Source organism: Stegostoma tigrinum, chromosome 26 (assembly GCF_030684315.1).
Source record: "Stegostoma tigrinum isolate sSteTig4 chromosome 26, sSteTig4.hap1, whole genome shotgun sequence".
NCBI classification, from domain to species: domain Eukaryota; kingdom Metazoa; phylum Chordata; class Chondrichthyes; order Orectolobiformes; family Stegostomatidae; genus Stegostoma; species Stegostoma tigrinum.
The window spans coordinates 50103779-50122478 of NC_081379.1; the positions used below are offsets into that span (position 1 = coordinate 50103779).

Below are 18700 nucleotides of genomic sequence, written 5' to 3' on the forward strand. Positions count from 1 at the left end.
AGTGAGAAAGGATCAAAAATAACAGAGCCACCTCCCTACATTGGGGAGACAAAACACAAACTGGGTGACCGCATTGTGGAATACCTACATTCTGTTTGTAAATAATGTCCCCAAGCTTCTCGTTACCTGCCACATCAACACAACATGGTCAACATTTCTGTCTCAGGCCTGCAGCAGGGCTCCAGCATGGCTTAGTGCAGGTTGTAAGAACAGCATCTCATTGTCTTCTTGGGGACCCTACCACCCTCAGGACTCAATATTGAGTTTAATAATTGCAGAACCTGAACACTGTCTTCTATGTCCTTTAAGTAGCGCTACACCCCAGGCCCTGTCATGATCTGGGCTGCTTTCAGCACAGCAAATCCATTTTCACCAACTTCTGGTCCTCATTGTCAAGTTTTCTTTTTCCCTGGTGCAGCCCTTTGTATACCTAACTATCGTTCTCTCTCTAGTCTCCATCCCTTCCCACTCTGTGAAAACCACCCCCACACCCCAATGCCATCCCTTCAGCTTCTAGTAGCTAGGAAAAGTCATATATAAGTTCTGTGTAAGGGTCACTGGACTCAAAACAATAACCCTGCTTTTTTAGAGATAATGGGAACTGCAGATGCTGGAGAATTCCAAGATAATAAAATGTGAGGCTGGATGAACACAGCAGGCCAAGCAGCATCTCAGGAGCACAAAAGCTCACAGCAGGCCAAGCAGCATCTCAGGAGCACAAAAGCTCACAGCAGGCCAAACAGCATCTCAGGAGCACAAAAGCTCCTGAGATGCTGCTTGGCCTGCTGTGTTCATCCAGCCTCACATTTTATTACCCTGCTTTTTTATGTTGCCAGGCCTGCTATGCTTCTTCAGCAATTTTTGTTTTTATTTCAGATCAGCAGCATCCACTGTTCTTTGTTCTATTACAACAGAGCTATTTCTCCTTCTGCAATAAAGTTAATTAAATACATTAAACCAACTCCACTAAAATTACATTGTGAAAGGTCTCTTATTCTATTTGTTCCCTTTTTTCAGCTTTGTATTCAATTCATCCTATCACATTATCACTCTCTCAGATTATTGCATTCCCCGCCCACCCCCAACAGTTCTTCATATCTCACAACTTCCCTGGCCTTATTTTCTCTATGTCCTCCAGTGTTGACATTCTGCTGCTTGAGCAGGCCATGCAGTTCCAACTGCTTGAAACATCTCTACCTGAAGCAGGCCAACTCAGTTCCAACTGCTTGAAGCATCTCTGCTTAAAGCAGGCAAATGCAGTCCCAACTACTTGAAGTATCTCTGCATAAACTATGCGCTGATGATATCTTAACACAAACAGTAAACCATTAAATGAAATAAAACTTGCAGATATTAAACTTTCTAAAGATACTAGGGTGGCACAGTGGCTCAGTGGTTAGCACTTCTGCCTCAAAGCGTCAGGGACCTGGGTTTAATTCCACCCTCAGGCGTCTGTCAGTGTGGAGCTTCTACAATGTCCCTGTGGGGACATCTGCATGGGTTTCGTCTGGATGCTGTGGTTTCCTCCCACAGCCCAAAGATGCGTAGGTTAGGTAGTTTGGCCATTCTAAATAGCCAAAGTCCAAGGGCTGTGCAGGCTAGACGCATCAGCCATGGAACGACGTCAGTCTGGGTGGGATGGTTTTCTAAGGGATAATGGGAATTGCAGATGCTGGAGAATCCAAGATAATAAAGTGTGAAGCTGGATGAACACAGCAGGCCAAGTGCTCCTGAGATGCTGCTTGGCCTGCTGTGTTCATCCAGCTTCACACTTTATTATCATGGTTTTCTAAGGGTCAGTTTGTACTCAATGGGCTAAATGGCCTAATTCCAGAAAGTAGGAATTTCTATGAAGATTTATGATTTCAAAAATACCAACAGCACTGTCTCAATAAAGTGAACATCTCAACAGCATAAAAATTACATGACCAATAAGCAAAGACCTCTAAATTTCACGTGCCATCTGATCTACAGCCATAGAGCTGTACAGCATAGAAACAGACCCTTCAGTCCAACTCGTCTATGCTGACCAGATATCCTAAACTGATCTAGTCCCTTTTGCCAGCATTTGACCCATATCCCTCTAAACCCTTCCTATTCATTTACCCATCCAGATGGGTTTTAAATGTTGTAATTGTACCAGTCTCCACCACTTCATCTGGCAGCTCATTCCGTATACGCACCACACTCTGTGCGAAAAAACTGCCCTTTTACATCATTCCCTTCTCACCTTAAACCTACACCCTCTAGTTCTGGAATCCCCACCCAAATGAAAACACCTTGGCTATTCACCCTGTCCGTGCCCCTCATAATTTTATAAACCTCTATAAAGTCACCCCTCAACCTTCAACACTCCAGGGAAAATACCCCCAGTCTATTCAACCTCTCCCTGTTGCTCAAACCCTGATACAAACCTTGTAAATCTTTTCTGAATCCTTTCAAGCTTCACAACATCATTCCTACAGCAGTAAGACCAGAATTGCATGCAGTATTCCAAAAGGGGGCTAATCAGTGTCCTGTGCAGCCACAACATGACCTCCCACTTCCTGTACTCAATGGATTGACCATTAAAAGAAAACATACCAAACACCTTCTTCACTATCCTGTCTACCTGTGCCTCCACTTTAAAGGAACTATGAACCTGCACTCCAAGGTCTCTTTGTTCAGCAATACTCCCCAGGACCTTAATATTAAATGTATAAGTCCTGCTCTGATTTGCCTTTCCAAAATGTAGCACCTCACATTTATGTAAATCAAACTCCATCTGCCAGACATCATCGGAACTGCTGATGCTGGAGTCTGAGATAACAAGGTGTGGAGCTGGAGGAACACAGCAGTCCAGACAGCATCAGAGGAGCAGGAAAGCTGACATTTCGAAATGTCAGCTTTTCTGCTCCTCTGATGCTGTCTGGCCTGCTGTGTTCCTCCAGCTCCACACCCTGTTATTTCCATCGGCCAGTCCTTGGCCCAACTGGCTCATCTGATCAAGATCCCATTGTACTCTGAGGTAATCTTCTGCACTGTCCACAATACCTCCAATTTTGGTGTCATCTGCAAACTTACTAACTATATTTCCTTTGTTCACATTCAAATCCTTGATAAAAAAAATCACATAACATTGTGGAGCCAACACCTGACCACAGGCCTCCAGTCTGAAAAATCAACCCTCCACCACCATCCTGTCTCCCACCATTGAGCCAGTTCTGTATACAAATGTCTAGTTCTCCCTGTATTCCATCCGATCAAACCTTGCTAACCAATCTACTATACAGAACTTTGTTGAACGCTTTATTGAAGTCCATTTAGACAACGTCTACTGCTCTACAAATGTCTACAATCATCAATCCTCTTTGTCATTTCTTCAAAAAAAATTCAATCAAATTAGTGAGGCACAAATTCCTATACACAAAGCCACGGTGACTACCCCTAATAAGTCCTTGCCTTTCCAAATACATGTAAATCCTACCCCACAGGATTGCCTCTAACAGCTTGCTCCCCACTGATGTCAGGCTCACCAGTCTACAGTTCCTGACTTTTCATTACCACCTTCCTTAAATAGTGGCACCATGTTAGCCAACCTCCAGTCTTCCTCACCCGTAGCTATAAATATCTCAGCAATGGGTCCAAGTAATCACTTCCCTAGTTTTCCACAGAGTTCTAGGATACACCTGATCAGGTCACGGAGATTTATCCACCTTTTTGCATTTTAAGACGTCCCGCACCACCTCCTCTGTAATATGGACATATTTCAAGATGTTGTATTTATTTCCCTTTGTTCTCAAGCTTCCATATCCTTCTCCACAGTAAACACTGATGCAAAGTATTGATTTAGCATCTCCTGCAGTTCCACACATAGGTGGCCTTGCTGATCTTTAAGTGGCACTATTCTTGAGTCAATGCAACCTGATACGGTGCTCATGTTCAGACATTTGTTAGTGTGCTAAATGATTTAAGTTGACAGTTTGTTATTATTTATAAATAATTTTTAAAAATCTAATACAGTTTTCCATTCCTCTCAAAATCACACTGATTCTAAATGCTATTAGGAAATGCTGGGCTTCACAGTTCACAAGATGCATCATTGGCTGAATTTTGCCAAGAGTTCTATTCAAGTTCTCATGTAACAGGCCATGTCAAAGGTTTAATAATTCAGGCCAGGAATAGGACAATCTATAATCCAACATAAGAACACTGGCAGGTACAAACTGCAAAATGGTTTGTGTGACAAGAAGTCTGCCAAAAAACCCACAGCCAATGTCAAGAAGAATTATAGGGTTCAGCATCAACTTTCTACAGGGCTATGGGGAAGTTTGGAGCCTATAAATTGTAGCATTAAAGTAGTGTCAAAATTTATCTGCATACTTCTGGACTCACAATTTCACAAGGTGATGGGCCCTTGCTGTTGGTGGTATATATAAATGATTTAGATTTGAATGTAGCAATTTTGATCAGTAAATTTGCAGATGATAGAAAAATTGGTGTAGTAGTTACTGCTGAGGAAGGACAGCCTTAGATTACAGGCTGATAAAGTGGGCTGATCAGTGGTAAATGAATTTAATTGGCTAAGTTTGAGGTGATGCACTTGAAAATGTCAAATCAGGCAGAAGAACACATGATGACTAATGAATCTTGCACGTTTAGCACTCCTATAAGGTTGTAGAACAGTAGATAAAGTGGTTAAGAAATGGTTATGGGATACTTCCCTTTATTAGCCCAGACACAGAGCTTGAGAACAAGGAGACCATGCTGGAACTGTACAAAATGTTGTTTAGGCCTCTACAGTATTGTGCGCAGTTCTGGAATCTACATTACTGGAGAATGCAACTGCACTGGACAGGGTAGAGAGGAGACTTACCAGGATGTTACCTAGACTGGATAGTTTCAATTATGAACAGAGATTGGATAGATTAGGACTGTCTTCCTTGGAGCAGAAACGACTGAGGGCGTACATGATTGAGATGTATAAAATTGAGGGGCACAGATAGGATAGACAGGTATGAACTTTTCCCACTGGTAGAGGGATCAATGAACAGGGGCAGACGTCTGTACAAGGCAGAGGGTTTAGAGAGGAGGCAAGGAAAGATTATTTTCACCGAGACAGCAGTGGGACTCTGGAACTAACGGCCAATAAAGGTAATAGAAGCATAACATTTAAGTAGTATTTAGATTTGCACATATGATGTCAAAGCATCAAGGCCATGGGCCAGAGGCTCAAAAAAAGGATTAGAATAATCAGGTGATTGTTTTTATCAGGTGCTGACTAAATAGGCTAAAGGGCCTTTTCTGCGCTGTACACCTTTATGACTGAATCACAGTGCAGCTTCTGAAAGGCAATGTCATAGCTTCCATTATATCTTGAGTACTATCGAAGCTTAACTAATATTTTCATCTCAGGTTGGCTCGCCTCTATTTAGGGAAGGGTTTGTTGAAAGCACATGATTAGTAAGCTTCAAACAATCAGAAAGGAGAAATCACATCCAGACTGAGACACTGCTGCAGTGAGTGTTTATTTGTGAGATTTTGGATCAGCAGTGGAATGAGATCCAGAAAGGAATAGGTGCTTTTTGCTTCATTTCTTGGATCATTGCTTTTCAGGTCTGTTAACAGGATAAATTGAATCGAGCACCCAGTACAAAACAGAGTGACATCACAGGGAAATCATAAGGTCATTCGCTGCTAATAGTTGCCTATTGGCTATCCATCATTAATTACAAAAGATTACAATAGAACAAATATTTCACAGATTAAAAACTAAAAGACAGTAGATATTTTTAAGAAAAACATTAAGAACTAAACATATAACAGAGATTTAGGGCTTCTGCATTGTACCTGCATGATATGGGAGCCAGAGGATCCCACTGTGGTTCACAGCAACCACATGTGTAGCAAGTATTAGTTGCGTCAGGAACTCTATTTCAGAATTGATGAGCTGGAGTCCAAGCTTCAGAGACAGCAACATATTGGTGAGGCGGAGAGTTACCAGAATACAAAAGCAAAATGGGTAAGGGGGCCAATTTGTGGCTTACAAAGGAAAAGAGACAGTATCCGATCCAAGGAAGAAGTGTTTCGATAGGTCAAGGAAAATAATATGTCTGAGGACTGGGAGCAGTTTAGAATTCAGCAAAGAAGGACCAAGGGATGATTAAGAAGGGGAAAATACAGTATTAAAGTAAACTTGCAGGGAATATAAAGGTTGACACTACAAAAAGAGCTTGATGAAGATAAGTGTTGGTCCCCTCCAGACAGAAACGGGGAAATATATAATCAGGGACAAAGAAATAGCTGAGCAACTGAATACATATTTTAGTTCTGTCTTCACAAAAGAGGGCAAAAGCCAGAGTCCAGAAATGTTGGAGAATGCAAGTTTTAGTGACAGGGAAGAATTGAGGATGATCAATATTAGTAGAGAAATGGTGCTCGGAAAATTAATAGGATTGGAGGCAGATAAATCCCCAGGGCCTGATGATCTACATCCCAGGGTATTTAAGGAAGTGGCTCTGGACATATTGGAGGCATTGATGGTCATCTTCCAGAATTCTATACACTCTGGGATAGTCACTGCAAACTGGACTGCAACTAATGTCTCTCCAGTATTCAAAAGGTGAGGTAGAGAGAAAAAAAACAAGGAATTATAGACCATTAGGCTTAACATCAGTAGTGAGGAAAATTCTCAAATCCATTATCAAGGATTTTATAGCGGAGCATTTAGAAAGCAGTGGCAAGATAAGAACACAACCGGCATGGATATAAGAAGGGGAAATCATGCTTGGTAAATCTGTTGGAATTCTATGAAGATGTAACTAGTAAAGTTGACAAGGGGGAGCCAGTCGATGTGTATATTTGGACTTTCAGAAAGTATTTGACAAAGTCCCGCATCAAAGATTACAGTGCAAAATTAAAACACATGGGGTTGAGGGAAGTAGAGTGGGATGGATGGAAAACTGGTTGGCAAATAGGAAACCAAGCGTCGGAATTAATGGGCCCTTTTCATACTGGCAGGCAGTAACTAGTTGGTGCCACAGGGATCAGTGCTGGGACCCCAGCTATTCGCCATATACATTAACGGCTTGGATGAGGGAACAAAAGTTTGCAGATGACACCAAGTTGAGCGGGAGGGTGAACTGTGACACAGATGCAGAAATCCTTTAGCATGATTTGGACAGGTTAGGTGCATGGGCAAATCAATGGCAGATGCAGTATAATTTGGATAAATGTGAGGTTATTCACTTTAGAAGCTAAAACAATAAGGTAGATTACTACCTGAATGGCTGTAAATTGGGAGAGGGGAGTGTGTAGCAGGACCTGAGTGTCTTTATGAACCAGTCACTGAAAGATGCTTACACATACAGGTGCAGCAGATGGTAAAGAGTGCAAATGGTACGTTGCCCTTCAGTGTGAGAGGTTTTGAGTACAGGAGCAGGGATGTATTGTTGCTGTTATACAGAGTCTTGATGAGACCACACCTAGAATACTGTGTGGAGTTTTGGTCTCCTTTTCTGAAGAAGGATGCGCTTGCTCTCGAGGGAGTGCAGCGAAGGTTTACCAGGCTGATTAAGGGGATGGCAGGAATGATGTATGAGGAGAGACTGACTAGGTTAGCATTGTTTTCGCTGGAGTCCAGTTGAATGGAGGTGGGGGGTATCTCATGGAGGCTTATTCAATTCTAATAGGACTAGACAGGGTAGATGCAGGGAGGATGTTCCCGATGGTGGTGTGTCCAGAACCAGGGGTCACAGTCTGAGGATTCGGGTTGGACTATTCATGATAGAGATGAGGAGACATTTTTTTCACTCAAACAGTGGTGAGCCTGTGGCATTCATTATCAGAGGAAGTAGTTGATACCAAAACATTGAGTGTATTCAAGAGGCGGCTAGATATAGCACTTGGGGCGAATGGGGTCAAAAGTTATGGGGAGAAAGCAGGATTAGGCTATTGAGTTCAATGATCAGCCATGATTGTGATGAATGGCACAGGTGACTCCAAGGACCAAATGGTCCCCTCCTTCTTCTTTCTGCTTTGTTTCTATGTTTCACTCAGTTCCAGGAGGCAGTCACACCATAAGATTAACTACTTTTAATTCAACTCAGTGGTGAGGGATGGGAGGGGCTGACTACAAGTGAGGCGGGTAGAGATCAAGGAGGTAGTGCTGCAGGAGTCACAGCCATTGAGCTTGTTTAACATGTTTGAGATTCTTAATTCCAGTGTGGATGAGATTGGAGGCCTCCAGGATGAGCAAACTGACTATAGCATCATGTACATCAAGCTGTATAAGAGCGAAGAGAAATGAGAAAATTAGTTGTAATCAGGGATAGTAAAAACAGGGAAAAAACACTATTTCCAGTGGCTAGGAGAGGGTCCCGAAGGCTGCCTACCTGGTGCCTCAGGTCAGGATATCTCATCTGGGCTACAGAGGAATTTGGGGTGGGTGAAAAAAGATCCAGTTGTCGTGGTCCAAGTTAAGTACCAACAACAAAGGCAGAGCAAGGTAAGAGAATCTACTGAAGGTAGAGGAGCAGTTTGGGGGTAAATTAAGAAGCAGAACCAAAAAGATAACAATCTCTACATTTTGATCTGAGTTACAAACTAATTGGCATAGAGTCAACAAGATTAAAGAGGTAAACGCATGCCTCCGAGATTGGTGTGGGACAAGTAGATTCCAAAACATGGGCAATGGCACTTGTACTCCAGAAGGAGGGAGCTGTTCTGATGGGACAGGTGCATCTGAATCACGCTGGCACTAGATTCCTGGTGAATCATGTAACTAGGGCTGTACATAAGGCTTTAAACTGAATAGTGTTGGGGTGAGCTCAGTTGCATGGGGAGATTGGAAAAGTAAAGGTAGAACGAGATAGAATTGCATTTTCATGATCGGGGTGGTTGTTACCAGATAATAAAAATATGGGACAGTATGTGTGAATGTCGTATTGCACCAAGGATTCATGGAAGTGTAGGGAAATTTGATAATAGAATACAGTTAAAGTCTTTGAATCTTAAGGCACAAAGCATTCGGAATAAGGTAGTCAAAACAGCAGGACAAATTGAGATAAATGAATATGATCTTACTGCAATTACGTGGTTACGAGAAGATCAAATTTGGTAATTTAACATTCAGGAATGTTAATTTCACATTTTGGAAAGACAGGAGGAATAGGTAAGGTGATGAGGTGGCACTGTTAATAAGAAATGAAATGAGGACAATTGAGAGAGACTATCTTGGCTCGGAAGCTGTAGAATCCATTTGGACGGAAGTGAAAAAACAGCTAGGGAAAGGAGACATTGGTAGGAGTACTACACAGTTACCAAACAGTAGCTGCTCTGTAGGAAAGGCAAAAACATATCAATAAATAGTTGCAGCATATATAAAGAAAAGAACAATAGTTATGGCTGAGTCATACTGAGTTTGAGAGTGGGAAACTTATATCAAAAGCATGTGTTCAGCTGAAATAAAGGGAATTACAACAAAACAAAAATTGAGTCAGCAAAGGTGAACCAGGTGGATACATGTGCAGAAATGACAGTAAGCAAGCAGTAGCAGCATTTAAGAGGTCAATTCATGTCTCTCAGTAAAACATACATACCAGTAAGGAGGAAAGATTCTCAGAGAGGGATGAACCAACCAGAGCTAACCAAAGAAGTTAATGAGAGTGCCAAGTTGAAAGAAAATGCATAACGTGGCAGAAGTCAGTGAAAGCCCTAAATGCAGAATCTAGCAAAGGAGGACTAAAGAGATAATAAAGAGAAAGTAACTATGATGAGGTGCTAGTGAGCAATATAAAAACCAACAAGTGCTTCTTTAAAAATATAAAAAGGATAGCAGAAGTCAAAGTGAACACTGTCCCTTGAAATTTAACATGGAAGAAGGCTATGGGAACAAGGAAATGGCAGAGGAATTAAACTGATAATTTGCATCAGTCTTTATGGTGGAAGGTACTTCAAACAGTTCATTAATACTGAAGAATATGTGGGAGAAATTAAGTACGATCACCATCACTAAAGATGGCAAATTAATGCGGCTAAAAGCAGATATCTCCCCAACCCTTGGATCCTAAAAGAGGTGGTTACAGAAATAGTGGATGCAGAAGTTCTAATTTTCCAAAAATCCTTTTATTCTGGAGAAGTACCACAGAATTGGGAAAACTGGTGATGTAACCCCATTAATCACGACGGCAGGGAGACAAAAAGCAGGCAACTAGAGGTCAATTAGCCTAACATCTACCATTGGCAAAGTATTGGAATCAACTATTAAGCAAGTAATAGCAGTATGTTTGGAAAATCAATCTCATTAAGCAGAGTCTGTATGATTTAATGAAAGGGAAACCATGTTTGACTAATTCATTACAGTTTTTTCGAGGAAGTATCAGAGCAGAGAGAGAGGAACCCATGGGCATGTTGTGTTTGTACTTGCAAAATGTACTCGACAAGGTACTTCACAAAAGGTGCAGTCATAAGGTAAGAGATAATGGGGTTGAACTAGTATATTGACCTAGATCGAGAACTGCTCGTGGTTTTTTGCAGCAATTATCGTTTTTGTTTCAGACTTCTGGCCTTTGTCGTTTTGCTTTGTTTTAGCTTACAGATATTGATATGTTAAATGTGCAAGAAATTGGTAATGGAGTATAATGTAGGCAAATATGAAGTTGTTCATTTTGGAAGGGGGAGTAAAAGAACACTATTACTTAAATGCGAAAAAACTGCAAAAACCTACAACACAAATAGGACTTGGGGGTACTTGTAAATAAAACACAGAAAGCTAGCACACAGGTGCAGCAGGTAATCAGGAAAGCTCGTGGAAGGTTGCTCTTATATCAAAGGGTTGAGTCTAAGATTAGGGAAGTCTCAGGGCAACTGAGTGAAGTTCCTGGTGAAACCACATCTGGAGTACTGTCAGCAGTTTTGGTCACTTCTTTGAGGAATGATACTACTGGAGGCAGTTCAAAAGAAAGTTCACATGGATGATCTCCAGTATGGAGAGATTGTCTTAAGAACAAAGGCTAAACATGCTGGCAGTCTATTCATTGGAATTTAAGAATAAAAGGTGAGCTCATTTAAACATATAGGATTCCTAAGGGGCTTGACAGGGTAAATGCTGAAAGGGTGTTTCCTCTCATGGGAGAGTCTAGGACCAGAAAGGATAATCTCCAAATAAAGACCATGATGAGGAGCAATTTCTTCTCTCAAAGGACTGTGAGTCCTTGCCACACAGCGCTGTATATATTTAAGGCTGTTATTAATAGGTAGGTGATGGCCTAGTGGTATTATTGCTGCCTATTAATCAAGAAACCCAGCTAATGTTCTGGAGATCCAAGTTCGAATACCACCACAGCAGATGGTAGAATTTGAATTCAATAATAAGAAGAAAGTCTGGAATTAAGAATCTATTGAACACCATGAAATCATTGCCGACTGTTGGAAAAACCCATCTGGTTCACTAACGCCCTTCAGGGAAGGACCAGCTTCAATTGGGCTGGCCTACATGTGATTCCAGATCCACAGCACTGAGGCTGACTTTCAACTGCCTTCTGAAATGGCCTGGCAATTCACTTAGTTGTACCAATCACTACCAAGTCTCAAAGAAATGAAACTGGACGGATCACCTGGCACCGACCCTAGGCACCGGAGAAGACATGGCGTAAAAGGGCCCTGTTTACCATGCAAAGTCGTCCTCATTAACATCTGGGGGTTAGTTCCAAAATTTGGAGCGCTATCTCACAGAATACTTAAGCAACAGCTTGACATAGTCATATGCACAGAACCATATCTTACTGTCAATGTCCCAGACACCACCATCACGATCCCTGGATATGTCCTGTCCCACAGGTAGCACAGACCCAACAGAGGTGGCAGCACAGTGGCATACAGTCAGGAGGGTGTTGCTATAGGAGTCCTCAACACTGATTCCAGACCCAATGAAGTCTCATGGCTTCAGGTTAAAAACGAGCCAGGAAACCTCTTGCTGATTACCATATAGCATCCTCCCTCAGCTGATGAATCGGTCGATAATCCTCCACGTTGAACAGCACTTGGAGGAAGCACTGGAGATGGCAAAGGCATAAAAGGTACTCTGGGTAGGGGATTTCAAAGCCCCCGTGAAGAGTGGCTCAGCAGCAGTGCTACTGATCGAGCTACTGATAAAGGACATAGCTACTAGATTGGGTCTGCCGCAGGTGGTGAACCAACAAGAATGAAAAACATACTTGACCTCTTCCTTACCCAGCTGCCAGCTGCAGTTGCATTTGTCCAGGGCAGTGAGTGTAAGAGTGGCTAAGCTTGTGGAAACGAAGTCCCACCTTCACGTTGAGAATAATTTTCACATTGTAGTGTGGCACAATCACCATGTTAAATGGGAACAGACTTTGCACGATCTAGCAACTCAAGACTGGGCATCCATGAGGCACTGTACTCCAGCACAATCTGTAACCTCTTGGCCTGGCATATCCCCCTACTCACCCTTTACCATCAAGCCAAGGGATCAATCCTGGTTCAATGGAGAGCGCAGGAGGGCATGCCTAGAGCAGCACCAGGCACCCCTGAACTTGAGACATCAACCTGGCGAAGCCACCAAACAGGGCTACTTCCATGTCAAACAGCAAAAGCAGCAAGTGATAGATAGACAGGGCCAAACGATCCCACAGCTAATGGATCAGATCTAAGCTCTGCAGTCCTGCCACATCCAGTCGATGGACAATTAAACAACTCACTGGAAGAGGAGTCTCCACAAATATCCCCATCCTCAATTATGGAAGAATCCAGCACATCAGTGCAAAAGAGAAGGCACAAGATCCACAGCAGTCTTCAGCCAGAAGTGCCAAGTGGATGATCCATCTCAGCCTCCTCCACTGGTCCCCAGCATTACAGACACCAGTCTTCAGCCAATTCAAATCACTCCATGTGATATCAAGAAAGGGTTGGAGACATTAGACACTACAAAAGTTACAGGCCCCGACAACATTCCAGCAGTAGTACTGAAGACTTGTGCTCCAGAACTTGCCACTCCCCTAGCTAAGCTGTTCCAGTACAATTACAACACTGGTATCTACCCAGCAATGTGGAAAATTGCCCAAGTATGTCCTGCACACAAAAAGCAGGACAAGTCCAACCGGGCCAATTACCGCCCCATCTGTCTACTCTCAATCATCAGTAAAGTGATGGAAGGTGTCAACAACAGTGCTATCAAGCAGCACCTGCTCAGCAATAACCTGCTCAGTGATGCCCAGTTTGGGCTCTGCCAGGGCCACTCAGCTCCTGACTTCATTACAGCCTTGGTTAAAACATGGACAAAAGAGATGAATTCCAGAGGTGAGGAGACAGCAACAACCCTTGACATCAAGGCTGTGGTCGACCGAGTGCGGCAAAACTGGAACCAATGGATATCAGGGGGAAAACTCTCCAGTAGTTGGATTCATACCTCACACATAGGAAGATGATTGTAGTTGTTCGAGGTCAATCATCTCAGCTCCAGGACATCTCTGCAGGAGCTCCTCAGGGTAATGCCCTCAACTCAACCATCTTCAGCTGCTTCATCAATGGCCTTCTCTCCATCATAAGGTCAGAAGTGGGGATGATTGCTGTTCAGCACCATTCATGACGCCACAGTCTGTGTTCAAATGCAACAAGATCTGGACATATCCAGGCTTGGGCTGACAAGTAGAAAGTGACATTTGCACCACACAAATGCCAGGCTATGACCATCACCAATAAGAGACAATCTAACTACCATCCCTTGACATTCAGTGTTACCATCACTACAACATCCTGGGGACTATCAGTGACCAGGAACTCAACTGAATTTACCACATTAACACGGTGGCTACAAGAGCAGGCCAGAGGTGAGTACTGTGGCGAGTAGCTCACCTCCTGACTCCTCAAAGCCTGTCCACCATCTGCAAGGTACAAGTCAGAAGTGTGATGGAATACTTCCTACTTGCCTGGATGAGTGCAACCCCAACAACACTCAAGAAGCTTGACACCATCCAGGATAAAGCAACCCATTTGATTACACCCATAAGCATCCACTCCCTCAACCACCGAGGCTCAACTGCAGCAGTATGCACTATCTACAACATGCACCACAGAAATTCACCAAAGATCCTCAGACAGCATCTTCCAAACCCACAAGCATTTCCATCTTGAAGGACAAGCATATCAGACATGTGGGAACACCACCACCTTCAAGTGCCCTGGCAAGCACTCACTATTCTGACTTGGAAACATATTGTTTTTCCTTCACTGTCACTGGGTCAAAGTCCTGGAATTCCCTCCCTAATGGCATTGTGGGTCAACCTACAACAGGTGTTCTGCAGCGGTTCATGAAGACAGCTCACCACCACCTTCTCAAGTACAACCAGGGATGGGCAAGAAATGCTGGCCAGTCAGCGATGCCCACATCCCACAAATGAATTAGAAGAAGATATCTTGATCAGCAGGGGATTAAGGATTATGGAGAAAGGCAGGAAAGTAGACATGAGGGCTGTCAGATCAGCCACAATTACCTTGAATGGTGAGGCAGGCTCAAGGAGCAGAATGGGCTACATCTGCTCTTTTTTCTTATAGTCTTAAAGTGCTATTTTACTAATACATAATTATAATGTTGACAAAATATGTTGACTGGCAACAATTCAGAATATGGCACTGAAAAAAAATTCTGCCTTAAAGTTCTCTAAGCAAAGTTGATTAATTTTCTTCAAAGCCTTAAGCACTGCAGGCTCACTCTTTCAAAACCAGCAGCTTCCGAACAGAGGCCATATTAAATTTTGTAACTTGTCTGTTTTTAGAGAAAAAAAAACACAATCAGAACATGTTAATTCAAATCAGAGCACTTTAGTTGAATGAATAGTCATTGGAAAACCACAAGAGACAATTTTTTTCAAATCCATTCTTGTACATGTCTCTATCTCAAGGTTTTTTGAGAAGATTTGTTGCTCCGGCTGTTGAAGTGGTTGCTGACTTCCTCGCCAAGCTGGTAAATTTGTTCACAAATGTTTCATCACTATGCTAGGTAACGCCATCAGTGCACCTCCAGTGAAGTGTGCGTGTTCTGTCCTGCCTCCAATTTGTGTGTCTCAGTTTGCTGGGGTGGGTGGCATCACTTCCAGATTTGTTTCTTCGTGGTTGGTATATCGTGTCCAGCAGTTTTTTGTTAATGCAGTTCCAGTCATGTTGGTCATGTGTCAGGAACACCAACTACCTACCAAGAGACATGACCAACTATCACTCATTTCAATATACATTGATAAAGAGGCCACCAATTCGACTGAGGCAACGTAGCCATCCTAGGGCATGCCAAGCAAAGGCGCACGCAAGAATTTTTGGAGATCTTCTGGCACTCAGACCAGAACCCATTAACAAGCATGGACTGCTGGACCCCATATTCCAACCACTAAGAAACAAATCCGGAAGTGATGCCACCCACCCCAGCAAACCAAGGCACACAAATACCAAGCAGGACAGAACACCAACACTTCACCAGAGGCACACTGATGATGTTACCTAGCATGGTGATGAAACATTTGCCAATAAACTTACCAGCTCGCCGAGCAAGTCAATAAATTCATGTCTTTATCTCAATCAACATTATTACTCGTGCCTAGTTGCCCTTGAGAAGGTGGTGGTGAGCTACCTATTTGAACAACTGTAGTCCGTTTCATTCATTGAAAAGCACTCAGGTTAACAGACAGATAATTCTCACGCATTCGATTTAATACCTCTCTATGCCTCCTTCACCTGCCAATCAGCAACTCTGGCCTTTACTAAGCTGAGTAAGATAGGGGTCAAGGTTTGTATCAACATGGGAACATCAAATGCACGAAGCCAATTAGTAGTCAGTAAATTCCCGAAGTTGAGAAAAGCTGCTTAAACTGGATAGCTATGAGAAACTACCAGACAGCAGCAGCAAGACTTAAGGGAGATGGTGGCACAGTGGTACAGTCACTAGACTAGTATCCAGAAGTTCAGGCTGGTGCTCCAAGCACACAAGTTCTAATCCCATCATGGCAGCTAGTAAAAATTAACTTGAATGAACAAATCCAGAACTGTAAAGTAACTATCAGTAATGGTAACCATTCATTGTCAAAAAAAAATCACATCTGGCTCACTAAGATGCATTAGGGAAGGAATCTGACATCCTTATCTAGTCAAGCTCACAGCTAACTCCAGTCCCACAGCAATGTGGTTGATTCTTGACTGCAGTGAACATACACCACAATGAATACAGCATTTCAAGAAGATGGCTGATAATCAACTTTTCAGGAGCAATTACGGACAGACAATAAATGTTGAACTTATCAGCCAGGCCAACATGCCATGAAAAAATAAAACAAAAATGGCATTGGAAACATAGTGAGCAATATATAAATACATGTCCTAATGTGCCGACACTTCATCTCAAAGATCACAACTTTAGGTTAAATTCACAATTTCACCTTCCAGGAATGTTTTCTGCCACACTAACCCATTAACAGGTATACTGAAATGCAACAAGTAAAATGCTGAATATGCCTGTAATAAGCGATAATACTGTTATTTAGCTACTTGTAGCATTGCTGTATCCTCCCTTCTTCACATATGCAAGAACTTCAGTGTCAACTATTGAACTCTTGTTAATAGATAGTTTTTTTTAATTCATTCACATGCTAGGCCTGCATTTACTGGCCAAAATGCAGTTCTAAGTCATTCACATATCTGTGAATCTGGAGTCACTGAACAGACAAGAATGGCAGATATCCTTCCCTAAAAGGACATCAGTGAACCAGTAAGGTTTGTGACAACTGATAAGTGGTACATAGTCGTTATTAGGCCAGCTCCTTATTTCAGATTTTATTAATTTTGAATTTCACCATACGCTACAGTTGGATTTGAATCCATGCCACCACAGCATTGACCTGTGGTTGTTCATTGCTAGTACCATGACAATGCCACTAGGCTACAACCACCACACCCCACCACAGCACACCACCCCCCAAAAAAAAGTTTGCTGAGAGTTTAATTCCTTCTGCAGAATTTAGTTAAACAGAGAACATGGTTATGGGGCAGTTTAGTATACTCTAGTGTCAAGAAAGAAAGAACTGGGAATTAGAGGGAAGCAAATATTGTATTAAATTACACTTTAAAATCGAGTCATTACTATAACTAAGAGATTAAATTATGGACTATTTCACTTATCAGTGGAAAAAAAACTCAACAGGATTTTATTTGATCCCAATGTTTATCTGAAGAAAGCACAGGTGTTTAGAGTATAACTGGTCAAATCTGGTGAAAACGTTTTTTGAGGAATAGCTAATTAGCTGCTCCAAAATGCAACAGATATTATTCTATTCAGATATTTAGAATAATTAGATATAGTTTCAAATATGAGAATAACAAAACTTATCATTAACGTTACCAGTCTTTGAAAGAGGTCTCCAACACACTGATGGTGACTCCACTGCTGAACTCTGGGGAAAAGGCCATCATAGAAGTCTTTGTGAATCTCATAAAGCTCAGGCACTTTGAAAAAGATGGTTTCTATTTGTTGGCTTGTGAGGACTGGCTGAGATGTGGTAGCAGCTGCTTTAAGAGGCTTCATTGGCTGTAACATAAAGATAAAATGAAGAACCAAGTTCATATTAAACTCGTGGATTACAGAATACTAACAAATTCAATTATACAACTGCAGTAGGTATCACAATAAAATACTGCTTTTCAGCTGGAACAAGGCTGTAATGAGGTCAGAACCTGAGTGGTTCTGGCAGAACCCAAACTGAGCTTCACTGAGCATTTTACTACTAAGCTGCTTCATAACACTGTTGATGACACCTTCCGTCACTTTGCTGATAAGGCAGTAATTGGTCAGGTTGGATTTTCCGGGTTTTTGCACAGTTCGCACCTAGGCAATTTTTCATATTGCTAGATAGAGACCAGTGTGGTAGTTATAATGGAAGCATAACAAATAGGAACAGGAGTAGGCCATTTGATCCCTTGAGCTTGCTCCAGAATTCAATATGGTCGTGGCTGATCTGACATTCTTCACATCTAATTCCAGTCCTTTAGTCGTAACCTTTGATTCTCCTTTTGATCAAGAATTTAATCTATATCAGCCTTAAATATACACTAAATCCTGCTTTTTCTTTCAAACTAATACCCTTATTGTCTTCTTTGGCTAGCCATGATTGGTTCATCCCTCTCAGACTCTGCCCTTCTTTCTGGCACATATTTTTATGAAGACACATCAACTGACTCCTTAAATGTCTGCTGCTGCTTGCTTACTGTCATTTCTTCACATCTATCCACCTGGTTCACTTTAGCCAACTTAATCCTTGTTTCATTGTAATTCCCTCTATTTCAGCTAAACACAGATGTTTCTAATCCAAGTTTCTCACTCTCAAATTCGATATTATATTCAATTATGTTATGATCATTACTACGCAGGGGATCTTTTAATTAGAGGTCATTTATTAAACATGCCTCAGTATCAATCAACAGATCCAAGATGGCCAACTCTCTCTGGTTGGCTCCACGGCATTTTGCTGTATGAAACTATCCCCAATATACTCTATAAATTTGTTGTTGTAGCTACCCTTTCTAATTTGATTAACCCTATCAATATGAAAATTAAGATCACCTATAACTATTGCTCTTTTATTTATACATGCTCGAACTACTTATTGATATTTTGTATCTTTCCTAAAGGGTGGCTACTGTTTGGGGACTGTGTACTACTCCTACC

The 18700-nt window shown here is 42.0% G+C and overlaps 1 protein-coding gene across 2 annotated transcripts in view; it reads right to left on the reverse strand.

Moving 5' to 3' along the window:
• si:dkey-91m11.5 (PH_BCR_vertebrate and RhoGAP_Bcr domain-containing protein) overlaps positions 1 to 18700 on the reverse strand; it is a 613456-nt gene that overhangs the window by 423627 nt on the left and 171129 nt on the right. For both annotated transcript variants that reach the window (XM_048555997.1, XM_048555996.1), the window contains exon 4: positions 17378 to 17563. In XM_048555997.1, coding sequence (XP_048411954.1) covers positions 17378 to 17563 — 186 coding nt within the window. The remainder of the gene's footprint in view (positions 1 to 17377; positions 17564 to 18700) is intronic.